Genomic DNA, 26,639 nt, shown 5'->3' with positions numbered 1-26,639 from the left:
GAGATGCCCTCCTCAGGTCATGCTTAATTCAGCTTTTCACATTTCTTTTTTTTTTTTTTTTTTTTTTTGGTTTTTCAAGACAGGGTTTCTCTGTATAGTCCTGGCTGTCCTGGCACTCACTTTGTAGACCAGGCTGGCCTCGAACTCAGAAATTCGCCTGCCTCTGCTTCCTGAGTGCTGGGATTAAAGGCGTGTGCCACCACGCCCGGCTGCTTTTCACATTTCTTAATCATCGACAAAGTTTTCCAACAAGTGCGTGAAGAGACAGTCCATTGTCTCTTTCCAGTTTCCCATTTCCATGGTCAGACCTGCTTGTCTCCTGGGTGTGGTCTAAGGAAGACCATCCAAAGGTTGTGATGAAGTTTTAATTTTTCCATTCTTTTCCTTACCTGTGTGTTTTTGGAATTAAGATGTAAATGTACCTTTATTTTATCACTTTCTTTTTCTCCGTAAATTTTAATATATGAACAACTAACATTAGGGTCTCGTTAACTGGAGATTGGGAGCTGGAATCCAGTCTCGGCTTGGTTTTGTACTGATCACAGTCAAATGCAGAAATGCAGAGGCACCATCATTTCTTACCTCATTAGACTGTCTCTGTCCCTAAGGTTCTTTCACTGATGTTCTCACCCCTGATCCTTCCTGTTCTTCTACCTTGCTATGCCTCTGTTCATGCTCACTGTTCTGAGGTTGATTTTTCCGTGTGTTCTATTAATGGCTTTTCATATTTAGGATTTCTCCTGAGGAGCTATTTAATCCTAGGCTTTAGCTATTACTTGCTAAGAACCATCCCTGGGTCTGCTCTTTCTCAATCTCCTGACTTCAGCTGACCTTCAGGTGGAGTTGCTTGTTGGTCTTTTGGTCTTTCCATGTGTTCATTCTTTTTTTTTTTTTTTTTGAGACAGGGTTTCTCTGTGTAGCCCTGGCTGTCCTGGAGCTCACTCTGTAGACCAGGCTGGCCTCGAACTCAGAAATCCGCCTGCCTCTGCCTCCCGAGTGCTGGGATTAAAGGCGTGCGCCACCACGCCCGGCTCCATGTGTTCATTCTTAAAATGTACAGTCAGCATCAGCAAATTTACCACTGAATCATCCTCTCCTGAAAGCATGGTTTTCTAATGCCTTTGGAATTACATCCTCTAGTATTATGTAGATATGTGACATCACTTTTCAAAGCTCTGACTGTGAAGTGTCTTGTTCCTGTCTTGTGACATGCTACTGACCATGCCTTATCCAGAGCTTGTTTTAATGATGCTCTTCTAGAGTGTCGACCTCTAGGAGATGCTTGAGAAGCTAATAAAACAGGGCAGTTCCAGGGAGCCATGGAAAGAATACAGAAAGAGAAGTTTGCTATTTTCTAGGGTTTTACATTTTATCCTTTTTTTCTGTCTTGCTGGAATTCTCAATAATTTTGTATCAATGGCTGAAAAAAAAACTGCAAAAGCTGTTGCTGCTGTCTGATAGATAACTTACTGCTATTACAGGTCTTTATATATATATTCATGTAACTAAAATATTTAAATTTTGGAAACTGTGTTGTCAGCTTTGGGAAGAAGTATCCCAATTTACATTTTCGAGTTGCTTTGTGCAGAAATTGACAGCCATAATGGTCTGAAAACATTGATTTTTTTTTTTTGTACATGGTATTGTATTGTATAAATAAGTTCTTGCTGAAATGAAGTATTTTCTAAGTAAAAAGCAAAAACAGACCTTTTCCTCCTTCTTGTCTTGATTGATGGTTTCATTTCCCATTCCAGATACTTCAGCCTAAAACACAAAGTAACATGTGAAATTATTTCTTCTCTTCACTCATTAATCGGTCCCTACCTACGAGACCTTTCCCCATCTCTCTCATTTTCTTTCACATTGTGAGAGAAGATCATACTCTCCATGATCTAAGGCTTGCAGCTGGGATCATTTGCTATATTCTCTGGCTCTTGGAATTACAGGCTTGTGTCACTACATGGCTTCTGATAGCTCTCAAATCTGTCACCTCTTTTTTTCTTGTTCTGCCACCCCAGCTTCGACATGTGTCAACTCACTTTCTGCCATTGTAACTTGCCTTTCTGTGCTCTGACTCCTCTACACCCTCTCTTCTACACTGCTGCTCACCCTTCTAAGACAGGAGCTGTTCACTTTATTAATTTCATGAAAACCTGTCTTCTATAGTATGTTGGATTCTTATCATGTGAAGGGTATTATGTTACTCCCTACATGTTATCTCCCTTATTCATGGAACTATTCTAGGGAGAAAGATCACTGTTCACTTCAGTGATTAAAGAAAATAAATGTATTTCTCCCAGATTGGGCAGCCAGGAAGTTCAGATGCAGGGGCTGCATGTGGCCACAGCTTTGCTGCATAAAAACGCATTGGGTGACTATGTGATGAGAGAAGACTGCAGAGAATGAAAGGCAAGGGCAAGTCCCCAAGTCCAGTGGGGGCTAGAGGAGAAGGAGAGAAAGAGAGGAGGCAGAGGGTGAATGACAGTGAACACGGGAGTCAACACAAGAAAGCACACCTGCGAGAGGCAGCTAGCAAAGCACTTACAGCAAAGCATTACTCATAATAACTAACACAGTCCCACATCCGGGTACTAACCACCAGCAGAGTGACTCTTATGAGCTAGTCACTTTGCAAAGGTCCCACGTTGTAACCGTGTTTACTGGCAGGTTTTAACACAAGTCTTCTGCAAACTTGAGCTTGTAATTAGCTGTCCCATAACGATGTGAGCATCCTCCCAGACAGCATGTATATAACAATCCTTTTGGTGTGTGAAGAGAGCATAATTTTTCTTTTCTTTTATTGTTAATGTTTTCATACTCTAATCTTGTGAAACATTTTATTGTATATGATATACATATATGTATAACGTCTATCTACATTAGTATTTTACGTTTAAAAATGTTACTATATTCTGTATGTATACATTCCAAATATATAAATATTTTATGAAGTGTACTATATATATATATATATATATATATATACACATTTATTCCTATACATTTTTTACAACATGTATTTAGTAGTAGGTAGCCACACTGTATGTATCATGAAAAGTGTATCATACAGTCTTTGGGAGAAATCTGAAGGTCCAAGGCCCTGTAAACCATGGATGTAAACCATGCCGAACTCCCTGCTGACTCGGTCTCTCCCTGTCCTTGTATTTGTTGCTTATTGGGTTTGCTTCATACCAACACCTACCTGAATATTGAACCTTGTATTATAGCTGGCACTTCATGCTGTTTTGTTATCCAGGGTAACACTCCACTACCATTTTTTTCAGCCTAGTAGAATTTTAATCTATTGTGTAAGTACAGCTTAGTTCCCCATTCTTTAGTTCACTGTGTCCTTCCTATTGTCATTTGTCAGACTGTTCTTATGTTGTTGAAGAGCCAGTGTGTCTTCTCTTTGAATGTGAATTTTGAGCACTTGACTATTTCTCAAGGTGGAATATGTTTATAAACTGTTTAAAAATCTGATTTGATCTTTCTTTCTTTTGTGGGAAGAAAAGTATTGGAAAAAATGGTAGTCTTAAATTGTTAGTATATATTATTTCTTTTTTTTTTGGTTTTTTTTTTTTTGGTTTTTCGAGATAGGGTTTCTCTGTATAGCCTTGGCTGTCCTGGAACTCACTTTGTAGACCAGGCTGGCCTCGAACTCAGAAATCCGCCTGCCTCTGCCTCCCGCGTGCTGGGATTAAAGGCGTGCGCCACCACGCCCGGCTGTTAGTATATATTCTAATTGCTAATATTTTAGAGTAAAGGAAGCATTTTGTGTATTTTTCCATTCTTGTAAATGCAAGCTTATTGACAATGAATTTTTAGGTTACCCATCTTCATATGTGAAGAACATAATAAAATGTTCTTTGTTTCATTGACCAAGCAATTTGTGTTGAATTAAATAGTAAGTGTATATTATTCAGTGTTATAATTTCAGGTATAGCCTTCTGAATTAGTGAAAAGAGAGTAGTCAGTCTTAGAGAGACTGAGAAGAATAAGCGTTGCTTATATGTAAGAACAACATTTCATTGTGGAAGTTTCTGTAGCGTCAGTATATAGTAGCCTGGTTGACTTCGGTGCTTTTCTTAAAAAAAAAAAAAAAAATAGTGTCCTGAAATAAGTTGTAATTGAAATTGGGAGATCCTGAAAATATTACTATGACATAAAATAGAATGGCATAGCTGCCAATGTAGATTTGAAAACTATGTATGACTTGATTTTGCTGAAGGCTGAGGAGTGGTACTGAGTGGAGCTCATGAATGTGTGGTGACCATGAGCCTTGATGACGGACCACAGAGATCCTCAACCTGCTGAGTGGGTAGAGTGTTAGACACCAAGTTAGAGATAAGTGTTACAGAAGACATTTCCCCTGACTAGAGAGTAACCATGGAGCTTTGCATTTACCCCTCAAGGAGTAGAGCGGGAGAAACTGAACCTGGAGAAGCAGATGGCAGACCTGCGAGTGCAGCTGAACTTCAACTCCATGGCGTCTGAGTTAGAGGAAGTGAAGCGGTGCATGGAACGGAAGGACCAGGAGAAAGCAACGCTGGCCGCACAGATCGAGGTGACAGCTGACCTTTAATCTCCGTTTGAAACACAGTTTTAATTTGATTTGCTAGCATCGCTGAAAGAAATCTAATAAAAAGTTGTATTATTTTGAGAGCTAGTTTTGGAGGCAAATAATATTAAATTAAGCTAACAATTAATTGACTCCTATATCACCCCTCCTTAGAGCTTGGATTGTCTTTTAGGACTCTGAAACAGGGTCTTTTATTAGTTCCCTTCATTATTTCATAGTGAAAGCCTTTCCTCTTTTTAAACTCGAAGTTACTCTTGGTCCTGCACACAGAAAGGGGTTCTTCTCTGAGATGGCAGTGTTTTATTTGGGGGCGGAATGTGGCAGAAGGCAGAGTGAGACGAACCCAGTACTATCTCTTCTTTGGATCACTTCAGAGTCCCGTGTCTGTAGCTGTTTGCCTGAGGTAGGTAACACTGCAGTGCCTCTAGGAACTGCACTTGTGGGTGCTCATGAATATGGGGTAACCAGGAAGGAGGCAAAAGCGGGCAGCTGCCATTTCCCATGTCTTTTATCTAGCGTAGATGAGGTAATTATCAGGATATATTAAAAATCAAAGAAAAAGACCTCATGAAAGGAAATAACAATTCTAATTCTAATTATGCAAATTAGATCAAATGTAGATGGCAAATAGATATGTATCAGCTCTCTCCCCTCCACCCCCCCCCCCCCCGCATCTGTTTATTAGTGTGGCTGTCTTCTAATGAGTTGCCGCATTTGAAGGCTTTCCATAATTATAATGATAGGTAGAAAATTGATGCTCACAGCTCCTAACGTCTTATAACCCAAAAGAAGTCCTGAATGTTTCTTCAGTCTGAGTTTCTCTTTTATCTTGTCAGCACGTCACTAAAACTACCCTCTGCATTTGGCTCAAGGTTGAGATCACAGAGATAGCAAAGAAATATTGGCATACTCTTTTCAACACTTTCTAGACGTTTAATGAATACCAGAAATAGCTCTTGTGCGACAGTATGACTTCTAAAATTTGCATGACTTCTAAAATTTGCTTCCTTGGCATTAGCGCTAGCGTGGCCCCTGATGCTGGTGACGAAAGTGCCAGCACTGGGTTGTTGAGCAGAAGTAGGGCTAAAACAGAGCACAGCAAACACAGCAAACAATAAGGATCAGAGGAGAAAGCAACAGAAGCCCTGCTGGTTGTCCTTGTCCACGTCCTGGGCCGTGTTCTCTTCGGCCTGCTCTCCTCCTCCCTCTCGTTACTTCTCTTTATTCTTGTTATAGAAATTGGATGGCGTGTGGGAAGTCCTGCAATTCATGAGCATTTAAAAATGGTTGATAGTAGCTTACTAATGGTCCCAAGGAGCCTGACTGTCTCTGCTTCCAGCTTAGTAGTAACTCATGGGAGTGCTTTTCACACGGGTTGCCGAGGGTTTGGTTTGCAAAGCACCTGGAGAGAGGCTTCGGCTCACACACCCAGTACCGCTCATTGTCTTTCCAGAGCTCTTGAAACAGTTTCACTCCTGGGGTCTTTAAGAAGACCCTGCAAAGACACAGTATTCATCTTCAGGAAAATAGTTTTACTTTTCAGCTCCAGGCTTCTCTGCCATTCTTTCTCCACCGTCCTAATTTGGAGACATGGTCTTTCTTTGTAGAACAGAGTGGCCTTAGATTCACTTCATAGCCCAGGTGGGCCCCACACATGCCTGCTGTAGCCAGCTAAGTGCTGGGATTACAAGACGTTCTTAACCTTTAACCATAAGATGTCTTAAATTTCTCAGTTGATTTGGATTTAACAATACTTGTGATTATGCCATGTTTGTTTTTCATACCTTGTGCTCTGTTCTCAGAGTAATATCTAGTACTGCTCCGTGAGAAAGAAAGATTGGTGATCACTGAGTGGAGCTGCTGACAGTTGAGACTGCCTCTGCAGTGCAGCCAAATGCCATGCACTTTCTCCTGCACTTTTACAAAGTGATAGATAATTTGGAACTGTTGGGCTCTTGTTGCCTTATGTACTTTATAGCCAAATGACAGTTGACCTCCTTGAGTTGCTGGTGTGTGTGTGTGTGTGTGTGTGTGTGTGTGTGTGTGTATGTGTGTAACAATAGAAGAAAGACAGCATACCAACTTGAGAATAGTGAAATGGACGAGGTTTGAGAGTGGGTGCTGGGAGGGGTTTGAGGAAGCACAGCGGGGAGGGAAAGTGATAGAATTCTGTTTCATTTAAGAAAAAACTAAAATTTATATCTGTCTTATTTATTGTGCGTATATCTATCTACTGGTGCATATACCACAAAGTATATGGAGGTCAGAGGACAGCTTGGAAGAGCCAATTGTTTGTACCATGTGGTGCCAGGGTGAACTCAAGTTGTTAGGCTTGGTGGCAAGTTCCTTTACAAAGTCACTGGGTTACCTTGCCAGCCTTCTACTGTATTTTCGAGATGGCTCTCTCACTGTTCTTACAGCTCTCTGATGGAGCTAGGCTGGCCAGTGACCCCTTGGGGGTTACCTGTCCCCTCTACCCACCAGTGCTGGGTTGCAAATATGTAATTACATCTGGCTTTTCCTTGGGTTTTTGGATTGAACTGAGGTCTTGATACTTGTATGGCTGGAATTTCTCCCTCTGGGCCAGCCATTTCTTTTAGCTATGTTTAAAATATCAAATACATTAAACAAACAAACAAGTGAACAAAAAAGATATATAAAAATGAGATAATTATCCAAGCCCAAGAATGTGTCTGTAAGATAGTGGTCTTAGGATGTGTTTAATCTTTGATGCTCATTCCTTTAACCATGATTCTCCTATAATTCTATGGAATTTCATATAAAGTCTTAATAGATAACTTTATTTTCTTAAGTTCCCAAATGTTCATCCTTTATTATGCCCTTGTTTAAGTTTTCCCTAGTTCTGTGTCTTTTTGAGTAAGTCCTGACTTATCCTGTGTATTTAGACATAAGAGACAATCTCTCCATCTTATAAGTCTTTTGTCCACATCAGTAATATATATATATATATTTTTTTCTGTCTTTTCATTGTCTTACAGTGATTAAGATATATTCCTTCTAAATTTCAAAGTAAGTCACAAAAGGAGCAACTGGTTTAAGCCAGAAACCCTGTCACCAAGACAGAGTTGACTTTGGTGTTCTGATCTTGTAAGACATCATATCAGAATATTGTCATGTCGTCACAAATGTGTGCTCTGTGTCCTGCAGTTAAAGTGATCCCGGTGACTGGCTGCCATCTGCAGTGCAGCTCAGTGGAGAACAAGGTGCAAGGGCGCTGGTCCATCCACGTATGCTGTGGGAGCCCGAGTACATTTTACAGAAGAATTAGCAGTCTCGAACTTTTTGTATCTTGAAATTTGAAACCAAAATACTTGCCAGTCAAAGACAAAATGAGAAATACAGATGCCTGAAGGGCTGGGTGTTCATGGCTACAGTGAGGTTTCTTGCTTGTTCACCTCACATTACAGGACGTCTTGTTACTGGAGGACCCCCCTTGCACCTCCCCCATTGAGGTACATTTTCTGTCTCTTCTCCCATTGCCTGTCTTTTCTTTTTTCTTTTTTTTCATTTTTAATTGGTTATTTTATTTATTTACATTTCAAATGTTATCCCTCTTCCCAGTTCCCCTTCTACAAAACCCCTATCCCCTCCCCACTTCCCTCTGTTTCTGTGTTGGTGCTCCCCTGCCCACCCACCCACTCCCGCCTCAGTGCCCCAGCATTCCCCCATGCTGGCCTGTCTTTTCCAACCTTGTTTCCCGTGCCCTCACTCTGATGTTCATGGCCTTTTGTTTCGACATTTTGCTGTGCACAGATTTTGCTGTAGGCTATTTACCAGCATGCACTGTTGTTATAATGCAAACCTGTAGCATACCCGGAGCTCCTGTGTGGGTATGGGCTAGAAATCAGGTTTGCCTTTGTGTCCTCCCTGTGCTACCCACCACACAATGCGTTGACATGTATTATTTACTCCTTTGCATTTGTGGGGGAAGGGAATTATAGTTTCTTTCCTGCTTGCTTGGTTGATTGTTTGCTTGCTTGCTTTGGTTTTGTGTGTGTGTGTGTGTGTGTGTGTGTGTGTGTATGTGTGTGTGTGTGTGTGTGTGTGTGTGTGTGTGTGAGAGAGAGAGAGAGAGAGAGAGAGAGAGAGAGAGAGAGAGAGAGAGAGAGAGGAGGCACTTGAGTGTGTGCCCAGGCTAGCAGAGGACATCAGATGTCCTGTTCTATCACTCTCTACTTTATTCCCTTGAGAAAGGGTCAGTGATCCAGGAGCTGGACCGGAGGCCAGTAGGCACCAGGGTCTTGCCTCCAGCTCTTTATGAGGATGCTGGAGATCTCAGCCTGAGTCCTAGTGCCATGCTTATGCAGCAAGTGTTCAGAGCCACTTCTTAAAGGCACATTGGTTTCAGTAAGAACCGTCAACCTCTGGGAAAATTTCTCCTTGTTTAAATATCGCATTACCTTTTGTTATTAATAATATCTGATAATAGTACTTGAAGCAATTGTTTTATATGGAGGAAAATCCAAATGGAAGGAAGCCATGCTTGAGTTTGTTTAATCTGTACTTCCAATTCTCCGCAAGAACTTGAATCTGTAAGCACATGGAAACCGCTCAGAGCGTTCCTGCTCTTTGTACACTCAGGTTGAACCTCATTAACCTTGATGGGTTATTTGTAGTCAGAAGAATTCCAGGCTCCTAATCAGTGATTCTCCGATTTAATCTCTGCCTCCGTCTTCCATTAACTTAAGTCTTCATGAAAAACATTTGACTTTTAAATTCAGCTAAGAACTTGAAAGAAAACCAAAACCAAAACCAAAAAAAAAATGCCAAATCAAGCCAAGCTGCTGAACATAACTTAGATTAAATGTTGAAGGTAATGGTGGGGTGACAACTGACATGATGATTCCTATGGAAAACCCCGGGCCTGTGGTTCCAGAATGCATGGTTAAGACAGTGAGGGTGGTGAGACAACCAAAACCCGAAACCCGTTTTAGTAGCTAGAGACAGGAAGGCGGGTTCTTAGCAAGTGATCTTTGAGTCTTCTGTTTCCTGTGCAGATCTGGAGACTTGGTTGTAGTGTCACTCTTAGGCAGGATCCTGGGAGCCCGAAGCCTGGAGACCTTCGTTATTCTGCACATAATTTAAATCTTAGTTTAAATCTTAGTAGCCTTTTCTTAATCCAAATGTATGTGGTAAAGCATGCCACTATTCCTAATTTTTAATATTCAAGATAGAGTATTAAGAAAATGTAGAGGTCAAATTTATTGACCATGGTGGCACTTAGTGTACTTCTAATATTGTGGCAATTTGTTAAGTAGGTAAATGCTGTGTTCCTAAGAGTTTACATGAGGTATCTCTTGGCAGAGATACTTTACACGTGAAAACACCAGAGGAGGCAGAGCTCATAGCTTCTGGAGGGCTTAGTTTAAGTCCTGCATCCTGCCTCCAATACGAAAAGCTAGGGCTTTAAGAGGCTGGCACATAAGACAGCCTTTCTGTTTTCTGCACTCTCCCAGTGGCAAGAAGAATTCTGTAGTCACGAAAGTCGAAGTGGGCAGATGTCTTGATTTTTTTCATTAAGGCACCATTAATACTTAAAATTTATAACTTGGAGGTATTTAATAAGGATATAATTCAGGAATGAGAATATTTTCAAGTTTTCCTTACCAAAATCATGCTAAGTTCTTATTTTGGAAACAAAGTAGACACATATAAGGATAAGACTTGTGTCTCCATGTTGTGCTGTTGTGTTTGTGTGACTCATGGAGGAAATGGGGGACCACAAATTATGAAATAGCGATAGCTTCATATTAGTTATAGGTTGATTTAATGTATAAAGAAATGAAAAAGATGAAATGCAGGTTTGGACATAATAACTTGGCTTGGAAAGCTGGGTAATCTGAAGCAAAAGAGATGCTGTCGTGGTGGTGCATAAGTCCCTGACTAGCACTGCTATCATGAGGGGGTGTTTGCAGGCTTTATAACATGCAAGTTTAGCTGCTCGTACATTTCTTCTGCAGTCTTTATTGTTACCTTATCTTTAGAGTATTTTTAATTTGATAGCATATCATTTTAAGTGGCAAATTAAATTGTTTTTTTATATGTTTGTTTCAGGGAGCTTTCTACAAGGGCATAAAACGAGACTAGATTGTACTTATCCTTATAAAAGCGTTGGTTGCCCTGTTATACTCTTTAAAGTTTACAAATATTAAGATTATCTCTGTAAAAAATAAAGCTAAATTATATATATGTGTGTATATATATATATATATGTATGTATATTCTGAAAATGGTGTTTTAGATGCTGATAAATAACTTGGCTATCCAAATAATATGAAATGTTAGTGGTTTTCTTTCCTGAATCCATGAATGGGTTTAACTTGTCCTAGTTCCCTTAGGTAAAGTCTGGCTTTGTATGAAATGTACAGCCTTTTTTTTTTTCTTTTTTTTTAAGGGGACTGCTAATGATAGAATTATAGTCAGGCAAACTGAAGTCAGCTCTGTGTTAAAGAATCAGGTAGATACTGGTAGATACTGCCTTTATTGGTGTCCTAGGGTTTTACAGAAGGGCTGGTAAGAATCTGTATTAATTGCTTTTTCAGTTACAATGAAAACATTTACCTGACTAAAAGCACCTAAACCGAGGAAGGCTCATTAAATAAATCAACAAAAGAAAGCATTTTGAGAAGAAAGATATCACCTAATACATTAGAAACATGTATTATTTATATGATTTGTCTTATAAATATATGGTATTGGTATTCACTCATCACAATCCAAAAAACAAACAGAAGAAAAAAGACAACAACTAGGAAATAGAAATAGACATATTGGGTATTCTAGGAATCAACTTGATGAGATATTATCATCATACCTTCATCCAAAAGATGGTTTCCTTTTAGCCTTTTGAGTATAATAGCTGTTGTGATGTCTTTGATAAGTTCAGCTTCTGAACTCCCTCAAAGGCTGTTTTATGTTCTTTTTTCATTTGTGTGCCATACTTTTAGGTTTTGAAAAATGTTATAATTTTTGATGAAATGGGATATTTTGATAATATGTGTATTATGTACTTCTGATTCACTCTACATCCTTTAAAAATAATTTAGTGAATAGGATGGAACACTTCATTTAAGCCTACTATTTCTGTAGTGTGTGATGTCATGTTTGCATCATGTGATCACTTATATTATCTGAGATAACTAAGCTGGGATCTTTTGATATACTGGTGTTCTGATCTCCCCATCAAACATCTGGCTCATCCAGTTCTCTTGCTATCTTGTCCACTAATAAACTTTTGTCAAATTTAGCCTGAGCAGTCTTTCACAGCAGTGTATTGGAATAAATGCATTGCACCATAATGGAGCCCTGCAGTAGCATTATAGGTTAGCTTACATTGAGTTTCTCATTGTTAACATATGTTATGAAGTTGGGCATAATGTTCAGACATCTTTGCAACTACATCAATATTGATGAGCTCTGGGTATACTTTTTTCATGGTTGCCTGTGTCAATCTGCTACATGGCTCAGCAAAGTTGTAGTAAGTTTGTTCTACCTCGTTTAGAAGGATCCCCAACCAATCTGCTTAAAGTACAGACTAGTTTTATATGATATATCTACATTTTCTGTTCTTTAATTTTTTTATATTTAGTTTACTGTTTTATGTATATGAGTATTTGCCTAAATGTATGTATGTGCACCATGTGTGTGCCTGATGCCCACGGAGGTCAGAAGATGGCATTGGTCTCCTGGTAGTAGAGTTATAGACAGTTGTGGACTGCCGTGTGGGGGCTGGGACTCAGACCTTTGCAAGTGCCGCAAGCACTCATGGCCACCAAGCCATCTCTCCAGCCCTGAATCTTCTTTTCTCTAAGTGTTGACTTAAAAATCTGGAGTTATATGGCTGAAATTATCAATCTAATGGAGTGTGAGAAAAAATATAAATGTCCTTTAAGATATGTGTACTAGGGCTAGATTTCCCTTGCGTATTGCTGGGACCTAGAAGTTAATTGTATGCCCCCTTGAGTTCACCGTTAAACATTCTGAAGAAATATGTGTTTAAAATCTGTATAATGAGCATCACAGTTAATGAAACAAGTTAATATTTCCTCACAGAGATGAATGCATTTAATTAATTGGACATTATTTCCTGTATTTTGCTTAAGCTCCGTATGATGCTTCATTAAAAAGTACAAGGAGCTGTTTGAAACATGTTCTCATAGGATGCGTGGAGAAACAATAATTTCTTTTAATCACTACGACTTCAGGGACCTAGTATTTTGGATCAGTGTCATGTCTGTCTGCTTATTAGGAAGAAAGTATTAACAGTGGTGTGGTTGGAATTAATATGCCAGGAAGCGAGAGTTACACTGAAGTGGCCCTTGATGTTTCATTTTCTCTGTAACTTGTTAAAAGTTTGAATCAGTTTAATGTGTGTTTTGCTTGAGGTAAGAATTTTCTCTGAGATTTTAAGTGTGTATTCTACTTTGCCATTCCTGTACTTTGAAAGAGGCTTTCTATGTTACGGCCTCAGTGAGTGATGGCCTAATTTAGCGTCATGTAGATATGTTTCAAAGGTGCAGACATGCTTTGATTGATTTGAGTTCTTTTGTTCAAAGAGGCTTGTCATAGTCCTCCTGACTGGACAATTGATGAGTTGTTCTTTCCATACGGGTTCATAAAACACTGGAATTAACCTGAAATGTGAGTTCGTCAAGGCATGTGATAGCTAATTTCCAACAGAGGCGAGTGAGACATGATCTAATTGAGAATCTGAGAATTTCCGATGAGATCCTCATAAATCATTAGTTATTTTGTCTGGTCAGTCAATGTTAGACTTTATGTGTAGTGTGGGAAGAACTGCTGTAGATATTTTTCTAACCCTAGGTGTTGTTATCATTACTACCAGACCAGGTCCTGCTGGGCTTCCAACAAGCATTGGAAATGACACTGCAAGACCTGCAGAGGCACAGACTGGGTGTCCACCTCAGGACAACATGGTGACTGCTTGTAGTGGCAAAGAGGGAGCAAGAAGATAATCTTTGTCTTACTTCTGTGTTCCAAATCGATTACATCTGCTTCGCAGATCTTATTTGTACCCATCTCCCCACTCCCTGCCAAAACCCAGCCCAGCTCAGGAGGGTGCTGGGGAGTCTTTGTTCACAGATGTTATTAAGGATAATTGTTGTCTGCTTACATGAATCTTATTTCCAGTGGCTTGTTGACCACTGCTCGCTTTAGGGCTACTGTTTTTAATGTTTGTGAAGATCTGCATGGTAGTGCTTGAGACGCGCTGCTGTAGTGTGTATTTGCATGGTAGGTAGTGCTTGAGACATGCTGCTGTAGTGTGTATCTTGAGACTACACTGTGCTACTCTTTTGGTTGAGGAGGTTTTGTCAAAAACACTGTCAGTGACACTTGTGTTCTTACCAAAGTTTTGTAACCAAGCAGTTATTTTTTTTTTTTTTTTTGGTTTTTCGAGACAGGGTTTCTCTGTGTAGCCCTGGCTGTCCTGGAACTCACTTTGTAGACCAGGCTGGCCTCGAACTCAGAAATCCGCCTGCCTCTGCCTCCCGAGTGCTGGGATTAAAGGTGTGCGCCACCACGCCCGGCTTCCAAGCAGTTATTTTTGAAATTAACTTAATAAAAATATACAAATGTTTACCTCTATAATTATAATAATAATAATAATAACAATAGCAATGATAATAGAACATAAAAGTTATTCTTTATGGTTCATTAAATGGCTATAATATAAACATCTGTGTAATTCTGTAGAGTGCATTTCTTGTAGGACATTTAACAATGTGTGTATAGTGTGTGTATAAACATAAAGTCATAGGTATATGTGAGATATATATATGTATATATATATATATGCATGTATATATATCTATATCTACACCCATCCTCCCATCTATAAATATATATATATATTATATGCATATACATTTATATATATACATATGTATATATGTGCATGTATATATATGTGCATCTCCCCATATACACAAAAACACATACACACACACACACACACAGACACACAGACAGACAGACACACACACAGGCACAGACAGACAGACAGACAGACAGACACACACACAGAGACACACACACACAGACACACACAAACACACACACACACAGACACAGACACACACAGACACACACACAGGCACAGACACACACAGACACAGACACACAGACACACACACACGGACACAGACACACACAGACACACAGACACACTCTGGACAGGCAACTACTAGAGACTTTACAGTTGATAGTCACTTTTTCCCCTGGGATTTAGAAGGGCTTTGCTCCCCGTTTTTTCAGATGTTATAAAACTGGAAAACATGAACACATATAACAAGTAGCCTTTTCCCTTCACTGATTTTCAGTAGAAAACACAAGATTTACAAATAATTATATTTTTATTTGGCTACCCCTGGTTTTGGGATAATTTAATGGACGCTGTGACGTCATATCAGTCTGAGTCCTTACCTCAGCCCTTGTTTGTTTGTATTTGGGAGACCTGTCCTGGCCACATCCACTTGTTTGCTTTTTCTGTCTTCCCCATTGTTCTTCCAAGCCCTTTCCTCTACCAGCATTCAAGTTTATAGTGAAGTGACCGTGAAAATCGTGAAGGAATGCAGAGGTCAGGAATCTAGGCACATGGCTGCTGTAGTGCTGGGGACTGACTTCTCACAGGCTGAGCTGGGCATTCTTTTTTCAGTTTCTGTGCCCATTTCCCCATCCCTGTGCCCATTTCCCTCTCCTCTTTAACCCTTTGAGTAGCAATGTGAATGCTCTTCTTTTTTCGCATAGTTAGTGCCTAAGGTAGTACAGACATCTTTTGCAAGGAGCACCGCTGCTAATTAGGGAGCGCTGTACCAGGGGAAGGCACCGAGGAATGGGGCATCAGTACATACTTGGCAGCATGAATGTGAAGGATTGTGAGATTTCAGACAGAGAAGGGTTGCTCATGTATATCACATGTATGACAAGTGACTCGGCTCTCTGTCTTCCCTACAAGGCTACGTGATTCTCTGGGACAGCAGAATATCACACTATGCTATCGTATTTGTCTTTTTATCTTAGCAATTTGCATATTCCTGAGCACACTAAATGTGTACTGTATTGAGTCAAAACATGCAGATGATTTTCCTTAGAAAAAGTGGCAGGTGTCCCTGGTTTCCTTTTGAAGTCCCCTGGATGCTCCAAGTTGCTCTCATCTGTTATAAGCCAGCTTTATTGACTTTGCTCCAATTGAGTTAGGTTGAAAAAAAGAATTGGTTCTAAAAGTCCATTCCTGCTTTCACTGGACTTTCAATGTTCAGTTACTTTTAATGGTGCCATAATATTTGAATATGTGAGTATTAGCATAATGTCTTTTAGTGATTAATCTTCCTCAGTTACATATCTGATCATGTTATTCCCTTGCCGGGAAACCTTTGAAAGGTCCAAGTGGATTTTGGCATCCCCTCAGGTCGATTTCTGACCTTAGTTTCCAGTCTTTTTTTTTTTTTTTTTAAGCCTTTTAGAACGAGCAGTCTTCATCATTGATGATAGGGGCTCACAGTGTGGACTCTTGATTATGCTACTCTTGGCTGAGTTTCTCATTTCCACTCCTTTAGACAGATCTTTTCCTTACAGTGCTTGCTAGTCATCTTCTTTTTCTTGCCTTTTGATATCTCACTGAGCAGATGGGTTCTATTGAATCTACGGACTGAAATCACATTTCTGCTACCTAACATCAGTGGTCTTGTGTTGTGCAGCCCCACCCTCCCACCCAATAGCCTTTGCCCAGTCAGCACTTCTTGTGTGGGGCTTTCCTCAGTGCCTGGCACGTGGGCTTTGTTCTTGAACATTCGAGGTAGGAGATGTTTACCTCTGCCCTGAACATATCTGTTTATTTATTTATTTATTTATTTATTTATTTATATAGTGTTTATGTTTTGAGACAGGGTCTTGCTATGTGCTTTAGTTAACCTGGAACTCACTTTGTATTTCATGCTGACATCGATTTTTTTGCCAATTCTCCTGCCTCAGCTTCCCAAATGTTGGAATTACATGTTTGAACCAGAATATCCGGCAAGATAGGAAGGTTTCCAAAACCCCTATTCCCCCAATACTGGGGTTTGATCCCATGGCCTAGGAACATGCTAGGCAAGTTCTTTATGTCTGTACTATGACTCTAGCTTCTGGTTCTTATTTCAGTTTACCCTGTGATTCTCTGCCTCCCTGCCTCCCGTCCCTCCCCACCACCCGGTTTCTACAAATTTCTAGAAATATCTATGGATTGATGTTTAGGTAATTCCTATTCCAGGATTCCTTTCTGGTTTTGACCATTTATATAACTATTAAGGTTATTTAGCCTGTATTCAGGATTGGTGCAGTGATGTATCCCTTGGCTCCCAAGGACTTATGGCTAGTCCTTTCTGTGTAAGGAAAATACTTTAACTCCCACTGTTTGCTCTGCTTCCCTCTAACATGTAGGCATTGTACACTTGTTTTTAAATTATGGCCTCTGGTCAGATATAAAACTCTGTCCTTAATTTCTTCGATGTGCCACTTATTCTTGAGGAGGTCCGAGATCCTGTGTGGGTTGTGATCCCTAGGAGTGCTTGATGTTCTTTGGCTCACTTTGTAAGTGGAGTAGCTTTGCTTCCGATGGCTCAGTCCCAGAGCTGGGATTTGAAGTGAACCCTGTGTGAGTCTTGCTGCTGTTTACTTTGCTTAGTCTGTGTAAATAATGTGCTTTGTGTTGAATGTCTTTTTCTTTTGTTTATGCCTTTGAGTTTGAATTTTGATATGTGTGTTAGGCAGATGGTGCTTATGTGACCATCCCATAGTTAAATCTTAGAGCTAAACCTTGTAATGAGTTCACTGCTAGAGGGAGTGTGCATTTCATCTTTAACTCTGCTGGGAGAGAACTGGACACTCGCTCCTATTCTCCATGGGCATCTGCCTCTGTCCTGATTTCCTCTGCTCAGTTTTCTTGATATCCTTTAATTTTACTAAATTGTATCTTAAGATTGACTATAAAGTGCCGAGTCCTTTATATCCTTCTGGATCTCACTAAACCCGAGGCCTTTAACATAAACACACATCAACATTCTCTCCCCTTTAAAGACTGAGAGGAGAAATGGAAATGAGTTGTATGAAGTTTTCAGGTTTAGTTGGAAGCTCTAATAACATTTTAATAATGTATGGGAAGTAATTTTTAGATAAATAGGGGCTTTTCTGTGTTTTTTGACTTTCCCCTTAAACTGCATCTAAACAGGGACTAAATGTCATCACTAGGGGGCCTGAGTTAGTTCTATACCTTCTAATTCTAAAGCTGCCTCCAGGAAATAGCATTACTGGCTTATTTGTGTACTGATGATGGAGTCATGTAGAGGCCACAGAGGAAGACATATTAGCCCTTGGAAAGATTCCGAGTTGCATAGGTAAGTCACTTCGCTGGTACCCTGCCTTAACTGCCTCAGTTTAGCCTATGAAGGAAGAGTTGTGTTGCATACTAAAAGTGACTGAAAGATGGTAGAGTAGTAAACGAGAGAGTTTGGAATGGCCATAGAATAAATTGGAGAGAGGTGGGGAAACATTCCTGAGTGCTGGAAGGTGGCTCCTGATTTGTGATTGGATTGACTAATGTTTCTGTGTGATTTTTTTTTTTTTTCCTCCCTCAAGAGATTCAGAGCTTGTGGTAGGGATTAGGAAATTGCCTAGTTCATCCACTGTTCATGGTTTTGTTGAGGAAAGAGTTTGAGAGGTCAGCAAGAAAATGAGCAAAGTGAAAGAATATGGAAGTTATGAACCGGGGCTTGAAAGTTCACAAAAAAGATGCCAAGGGAGACGCCCTCTCCTTGATAATGATCAGGTACAGCAACAGGAAGGAACCTGCCAGTGTTAGTTTTCACTCGTGGTCAGTGTTACTTGGAGGTTGGTTGTGAAGAGCTTTCCAACTAAACTGTCAGTTTCTTTGACATTTATCTAGAAGCCATGTGTCTGATACAGAGTAGCCTTGATCACTCTCCTTGTAAGTCTTGTTGCCAAAACAGACAGGAAGGACCCCCCCCCTCCCCAACTTTGTTGTTGTCAAATGTGGAATCATGTGGCTGTTGCTCATTGATAAGGTTGGTTTTTAGAATATCAGTAAAGCTTGTAGCATAAGGGCAAATGGTAAACCACAATCACTAGGGTTTTCTGATCTCAGCTTAGAATTTTCCATGCAAACAAGTGCATACTTCTCAGTTTACTGTTTGATTTGGGTGGACAACGGAGTGACTCAAGTCTTCCAGGCTTCCTTGAACTTGGTGAACTGAGAAAATGAAAACCTGTTGCTCTGAAAGTGAACCTTGGTTTCAAGGCTTTGGTATTTGTTTGAAAAGAAACGTTTTTTGTATACTGTCAAACTGACTTTTTAATATTGAAAAAGTCTTTTTTCTCATATACTATATCCCAATTATGCTTTCCCTTCTCTCTACGCCTCCCAGTTCCTCTACAACTCCCCTCCCATTTGGATCCAACCCCTTTCATTAGAAAACAAATAGGAATTTGTGTTCTTTTAGTGTCTGTATAACATCTGTCCTATAGTTGGAACAACATGATGAACTAACCAGTACCCCGGAGCTCTTGTCTCTAGCTGCATATGTATCGAAAGATGGCCTAGTCGGCCATCACTGGAAAGAGAGGCCCATTGGACTTGCAAACTTTATATGCCCCAATATAGGGGAATGCCAGGGCCAAAAGAATGGGAATGGGTGGGTAGGGAAGTGGGGGGCGCTATGGGGGACTTTTGGGATAGCATTGGAAATGTAATTGAGGAAAATATGTAATAAAAAATATTAAAAATTAAAAAAAAAGTAAAAAAAAAAGAATGTTTTAATCTATGGCAAACCATAACATAAAAAAAAAAAAGAAAACAAATAGGATTCTATTTGATGATCTCATGTAGATTGTATATATATATATATGTGTGTGTGTGTGTGTGTGTCTGTGTGTGTGTTTATATGTGTGTGTGTATATGTGTGTGTATATGTGTGTGTGTATGTATGTGTGTGTATGTATGTGTGTGTGTGTATATGTATGTGTGTGTCTGTGTATTATGTGTGTGTGTGTCTCTGTGTGTGTATATGTGTGTGTGTGTGTATGTGTGTGTGTGTGTATATGTGTGTGTGTCTCTGTGTGTGTGTGTATATGTATGTGTGTGTATATGTGTATGTATGTTTGTGTGTATATGTATGTGTGTGCGTGTGTGTATACTTTTTATTTTTTATTATTATTGGGAAGCTTCTGCTGTATTGTTTTCACACTATCCTTCGTTTTAGTTGTCTCTCCCTGTAGTCCCTCCTTCTCTCTCTCTCTCTCTCTCTGTGTTCCTCTTTCTCTCTGTCTCTCTTCTCCTCTTTTCTGCTTGACCCTCCTGTTAGAAGCCTCCCCCACTTCTAAGCATAACTATCTATTCTTTTTCCCTTTCCTAAGGAGCTCTATCTTGCCCCTCCTAGCCCCTTTCTTTATACCTGGCCTCTGGGATCCTATGGATTGGAGCTTGGTTATCATTGAATTACAGGGAACGGAGCTCTGCTTTGACTCATTGACCGTGCCTGATGAAATTAAGGCTGGAAAGTGCTGCGGTTGAGGCTGGGTTTCTGTCCGTGCTCCAGACACGTGTATGTCTGTTTGTCAGAGCCTTTGTGCATATAGATGGTGTTTGCTGCCATGATTCACAGCTACTTTAGCTTGTTGGATTCACTATTATTTGTACCAATGGCTTTTTAGAGTTCTTCTTGTCATTTCTTGGCATAGCAAAGTGACTCTCAGGAGGGATAGCTCTTGTAAACCACTCTAAATACTTATTTCTGTACTTGTGACTTCCTTACAAAACTTTTTGAGTGAAATAGCATTGTTTTACTCATATAATACCAACCTCTTATTTTTTAATTCAGTATTTAATTATTTTCATGTTTAATATGTGTTATACATCATGATTAAGTATAAACTTCCAAATGTAAAAATTACCCACCACTCCCTGCTTGAGGAGAACTACATTTTATGATACTTGCCTTCAGCAGAGAAATGTCCTCAATAAATTTAACTTTATTTAAAAATCTATACTGCAGTGGTTCATATCAGTTTGAGAGAAGTGCTGGAAATAACAGAGGCCATTTCACAGGGGATCTTTGAGAGGAACTCTGAAGCATAGTGTTATCTACAGTAGTGTGTCCATCATCAATGCTCATGTTATTGTTAGTGGTTTATTAGTTTATTGTAATAAAATTTCAGGTGCTGATAGAAAGTAAAATGCTATATAATTGCTTCTAAGACTTTTCTAATAAGCTGACACATTTTAAATCACTGACATTGCTTCTGTTGAACAAAAAACTAGATTTTTACTAAAATAACACATTTTTCTTAGCACTGCCATCCATTTTTGTGTCGATTACAAAGATACGGTGTGAAAGAGAGACAGTAGTTTATCTGCAGCTAATTTGACTGTTAAATACACAGAAGGAACTGTACATTCTAGATTGACTGTGAATGAAGTTGGGCAGTGATGACTTTTGTCTCTGTGATAGTTCAGTGTCTTAGTTTGCATGGTACATACCCAACACTGACAAGAACATCATCCTAACGTTCCATGTGGTTAATTCCTAGAACCTAACCCGTGACTTGGAGAACAGGGAAAAGCAACAGTTGCAGATGTTGGACCAACTTACAGAGATCCAGAATCACTTTGAGACCTGCGAGGCCAATCGTAAGCGGACCGACCTCCAGCTCTCAGAGCTGAGTCAACACGCAGAGGAAGCGACCAAGCAGGCGGAACACTACCTTAGTGAGTTCCAGAGGTCAGAGGCCCTGCGAGAGGAGGCTGAGAAGAGGAGGGAGGACCTGAAAACCAAGGCTCAGGAGTCCATCCGGCAGTGGAAGCTGAAGCATAAGAAGTTGGAACGGTCAATGGAGAAACAAGCTGAAACCCTTGTCCAGCTGACAGAGAAGAACAACCAGGTATCTGAGCCAGGTTCTTAACGCTTTGTTTATGCAAACTTTGAACAAGAGCTTGAGGGCCATGCTGTGTCTCTAAGTACTGATACATCCTCAAACAGAGAGCTCTCAAGTATTGTCTACTTGAAGGGAAAACTTGAGTTAGAACTTGGGTTTTCCAAATCCTCTAAAATATTTTAATATTTGTTGGCTTTTCAGAGTTGAGGGATCTTCTACCTTCTGTCTCAGTTTATCTTATGAGTTCCCTAAATTGAATTATTTTTCAGTTATCTAACTTTCCCGAGGAAAAGTCACCTTATTTTCCTTAACAACATGTGGCTTTCCCCTCCTGCATGCATTTAAAGTCTCATTTATTTAAGTATTTTGATTTAAGAATAGGGTAGAAAGAAGGCATGTTAAAAATGTAGTAGTTACTAACGTGTGGCTCTGGAAGTTGTTATAATACGGTGATCTAAGTGAGTGACATTGGTGGTCTCATTGACAGCAAGTGCCATGGGATCACAGGGCTCCTTATGACTAGTTTATGATCTTCTGACAGCAACAGAATGCCAGCTGCTCATCGTTCTATGTATTCACATTATCTTGTCTCTTGTGCAATCAGTTACTATAAATAGATTTTTTTTTGATACTTCTGGGTTTATTTTCATCTATATCTTTGAGTTGAACTAAACTCCAGTGTTAATAAGAATAAAAAGACATGGCTTATTTTGTCTTGGTTCATCATAGGTACTTTGTGGTTTGTCAAGAACTCAGAATAGTGCAGAATAATCATGTGGTTAAGTGGACACTCTCTGGAAGTAATAACACTAACATCAAAACATGAAAATGCCGGGCGATTATATTTAAAGGATAGCTTGACATCATCACTGATAATGGTGCATGCTCATTTTCAGTCAGATGTCATGACTGTGAGGCCTTATCTTTTCTGTATGTGTTTTTCAGATTTAAGAGCCTGTACTCACTGTGGAATGCTTTCCGTTTTGGCTCATCTGACACACAGTGAGTGGCTGGTTGCCAGGAGGTAAAGCACTCCTAAAGTGCTGGACTCGAATCTAAATTGATTTGATCCCAGCAAATTCCTCAACCTTGATTACACTGTTGTCGGCCTGGCCTGGCAGCTGCTTCTGTGATCATGCCTGGAAGGGAAGGCAGCTAGAGAGCAGAGAGTTGCTATTGATTGACTGTGAGCTGTCTGGGGACTCTTACTTCATTAGAGGGAATTTAGAATGGGCCATGCCACCAGGCAGTATCCCAATTTATGGTGCTAAGCATCTATTAGATTGAGTTTTCAGAATACTAAAAATTATTAAACAATCATGTCTCAGAATATTCCTGACAAAATTATTTTTTTATTACTTAGCATTACTGATGATAAGCAGAGAAGTAGTTCTTAAGTGATTGCTGCAGTTAGGGTAGGATTACAATTATCACAGCAGGCATTGTAATTTCCCCTTTAAAAACCTGAAAAATTAATGCAGCATGTTGCAGTTCGAGCAATGGTTAATCAAGGGAGAAGGGATTAGAAATGTTACACGGAAGCTTCAAGTGTTCAGTAAATCTGTGATGTGCAAATATGTGGTGAATAAGTTTGGAAAAATGTAGAAGAATCTAGTGGCTGGGATGTTGGCTCACACTTGCAGTTCATGCATGAGGACCTACACTGGGTCACGAGAAGAGCTAGGCACAGTGGTGCACATCTGACTCCAGCCCGGGCATCAGAGGCAGATGCTCTGAGGGGCTTCTTGGTCAGCTCGTTAGCCAAGACACCAAGCTTCAGGTTCAGTGAGAGCCTTGATCTTTAAAAAAAAAGGTGGAGAGTAATAGAGGAGTATGCTGATGTTGGGCAGAGGTCAGAGGTCAGTGGTACAGTGCATGCTTGACATATTAAATGCCCTGGGTTCATTTCCCAGTAACATACAGATACACAGGCAGACAGACACAGACAGACACACACACACACACAAACACACGGTGGGGGGGGGGAAGCAAGAGAGAACAGCTTATTTAATATTCTCTATAAGGAATATTTACTTAATATTTAATTTTTAATCCTTAAGGCAAAATATAACATCCTCTTTTGTTTTGGACTAATTAGCTTTATAAAATGACTCTTTAGTATATTTGGAAAAGTATTTTAAAGTAAAAATGATACTTACAAATATGACATCTTGTAGTTAAAAGAATGAATTAATTTTTAATAAATAACTTTGGAGCTTTGTTGATCCATTCTGTGTGGTCAAGTGGGAAGTATTTCTATTTGTAAAATGGCCCTATGCCTAGTATGTCTCTCTTTGTAGCATGGTCTATATTTTGCTCTAAGATTTGCCACTTAAAAATATATGAAAAGACTAAATACTTTTTAAAATCACTCTCATTTCTATTCTTCTTATGCTCATTTATGGGATCTTGGTCCCATGGCACAAAACTATTTTACTTATAAAGGGACATGTAATTTTAAACAACAAAAAAAATATATTGTCACAGAAAATGGCATCAAAAAGCAAGAAAGTTCAGGTCATTTTCTTTCCTCCAAGGAGAGGACATAACTATTTCAACCAGGGCCATTACCCACCAAGTAGTATGCAGAGGACCACCTAGGGAGACTGCGAGAGAACTCCTCTCCAGGGATGTGCCTGTCCATCAAGAAAGTTGACTTTCTCTGTTGGTTTTAAGTCCTGTTGGAAATAGTTTCCGACGTGCTTTGAAAAGGCAAGAGGAAGAATTAGAAATCGGAGTTTGATCATAGTGTGAGATGTTTCTAATTTGCCCCATGCCTTCCTATGCTGTAGTCAGTATAGCTAGTATTCCTTGCATGGTCCTTTCTTTCTTCTGCTGAGTTGGCAGGATTATCAGCTGGTTTATGTACTGAGCCTTTTGCTTGATTGTGTTTGACTTACGAATCTTCATTTGCCATTCTTTCCATCTTTGCATTTCTCCCCTGCTGAGAGGCATTATCTCCTGCCTTGTAAGATTGGAACTGTTGTAATAGTTTAAGCTAAGAAGGTTCATTGCTGAGGCGGTCTGCCTCCTGAGTATGTGCGGAAGCCTGGAGATGTAGTTCAAGAAAGTACTGGCATTTTCTGCAGTTTTTAAAAATGGGAACCAACATTAAGCTTTCCCTATATACCTCTTAGTGAAATGGAAATGGTGATGTGGGAGTTGGCCTGAGGTCCTGGAGTTGTCCTTTCTTCTGCTTTTACTGAGGTTTCACAGAACATCATTCTTGTGCTTCCCTGACTACAACATGCTTTTCCATTCTTATTCCTCACCACCCTGCTCCCCAGTAGGTTTCCAAATCACTCAAGGGGTTTGTTGCCCATTTCATCTGCCCCCCCCCCGTATTTATTAAATATAACTCTTGCCATTATTCAGAGTTTGTCAGAGCCGGGCAGTGGTGGCGCACGCCTTTAATCCCAGCACTTGGTAGGCAGAGGCAGGTGGATGTCTGAGATCAAGGCCAGCTTGGTCTACAGAGTAAGTTTCAGGACAGCCAGAGCTATACAGAAAAACCCTGTCTTGAAAAAACAAAACAAAACAAAACAAAACAAAACAAAACAAAACAAAAACCAATCCCGCCAAAACAAAACACAACAGAGTTTGTCTGGATCTCATTGACATCCATCCGCATGCCACTTCTCTTTGTTGGATTGCTTCCCAGCAGCCTCTGAGTCGCTCTGCTCTAGCTGCCAATCCCTGCAGCTCAGATTCCTCTTTGTCTATAGCTGTCCTTTGTTTACACCTTCAGTGGAAGAATCTCAGTTTGGGATCTTTCAATTCTTACCACATCCAGCCCTTAACCACAAGCAAATGTATGAGCATTACTTGCTTTTCAGGATCCATATTGCCAAAGAAACTCAAGACCTGGCTAGGTGTTCTATAATTCTACAACTTACGCTGTAATTTTTCAGGTGACTTGACATATGATCTTGGAACACTGGGAAAAAGGGGAACCCTAGAGAATTGTAAAGTTGCAGAGCCTAGGATTCGAACCATCATAGGACTGTTACCGAACCATCATATTTCTGGACCTGTTGCACTTCTGAGAAAAAGAAAGATTCTTGCTGTTTAAATTAATGTCTGAAGGACAACATTCTCCAACCCTCACCTTTGGCATGGCTAGGGTCACTGTGGTCTCTATATATGTGATTTTTATGTAGTTATACAAAATATGGGTAGTTGTTTCAGATTGACCTTTCAGCTTCTGAAAGGAATCTTAATTTTTATCTTATTTCATCTTACAAATATAGTCAACATTTTTTTCAGTTAAAAATAAAAAGGAAACAACAATATGAACTAACTAGTACCCCCAGAGCTCGTGTCTCTAGTTGCATATGTAGCAGAAGATGGCCTAGTTGGCCATCAGTGGAAAGAGAGGCCCCTAGGTCTTGCAAACTTTATATGCCCCAGTACTGGGGAATGCCAGGGCCAAGAAGTGGGAGTGAGTGGGTAGGGGAGCAGGGTGGGGGAGGGAAGGTATAGGAGACTTTCAGGATAGCATTTGAAATGTAAATAAAGAAAATATCTAATTAAAAAAAAAGAAATGAAGAGAATCTAGGAGGAATTGGTACAGGGGGGAGGAATATAATCAAAATATGTTGTATGAAAATTTGTGAATAAAAAAGAATTTATAAAAAAATAAAAAGGAGAAAACTGAAAAACTAAAATTACAATGTCATGGTGAGGAGGGCATACTGCATATGAGCAGCAAGCCTAAGCATTGCTCTCGGTACCTGTGAGCTGTAGAGGCAACTTTGGCTCCACTGGCCACACTGCCATCCGTAGTGAGTGTGCAGTGAGAACCAGAGATCAGGAGGTTGGTTCTTGGCCTCTGTCACCCAATGCAATCCCCTGTAGGTGATGTATTTCTCTTGAGTATCTTCCCGACCTGTGCCCCTTTTAAAGAGCTTATGCCCACCTTTGTGGGTTCTCAGTACTTATGGTTGTTGGTTGCTGTGTTTTTATCACATACTGGCATGATTCGATGACTTTACCACGAGTGACACAGATCGTGCATCATTACCGCTTCCCAATGCTGTCTTGATTCCCCATATTATCCTTTCCCTCTTCTTCTTGAGTGCGCCACGAGAATATA

At 40.0% G+C, this 26,639-nt stretch overlaps 1 protein-coding gene across 6 annotated transcripts in view; it reads left to right on the top strand.

The window, feature by feature from the left end:
* Positions 1-26,639, top strand: part of Cep128 (centrosomal protein 128) — a 353,781-nt gene that overhangs the window by 97,271 nt on the left and 229,871 nt on the right. For all 6 annotated transcript variants that reach the window (XM_085830599.1, XM_085830597.1, XM_085830600.1 and 3 more), the window contains exons 14-15: positions 4,413-4,564; positions 21,200-21,550. In XM_085830599.1, the coding sequence (XP_085686725.1) occupies positions 4,413-4,564; positions 21,200-21,550 (503 nt within the window). The remainder of the gene's footprint in view (positions 1-4,412; positions 4,565-21,199; positions 21,551-26,639) is intronic.

This window comes from Mus caroli, unplaced genomic scaffold, assembly GCF_978045245.1.
Source record: "Mus caroli unplaced genomic scaffold, Mus_caroli_1 scaffold_14, whole genome shotgun sequence".
NCBI classification, from domain to species: Eukaryota; Metazoa; Chordata; class Mammalia; order Rodentia; family Muridae; genus Mus; species Mus caroli.
Note: the sequence above shows the minus strand (reverse complement) of the source record. Positions and strands in the feature narration are given on the sequence as shown.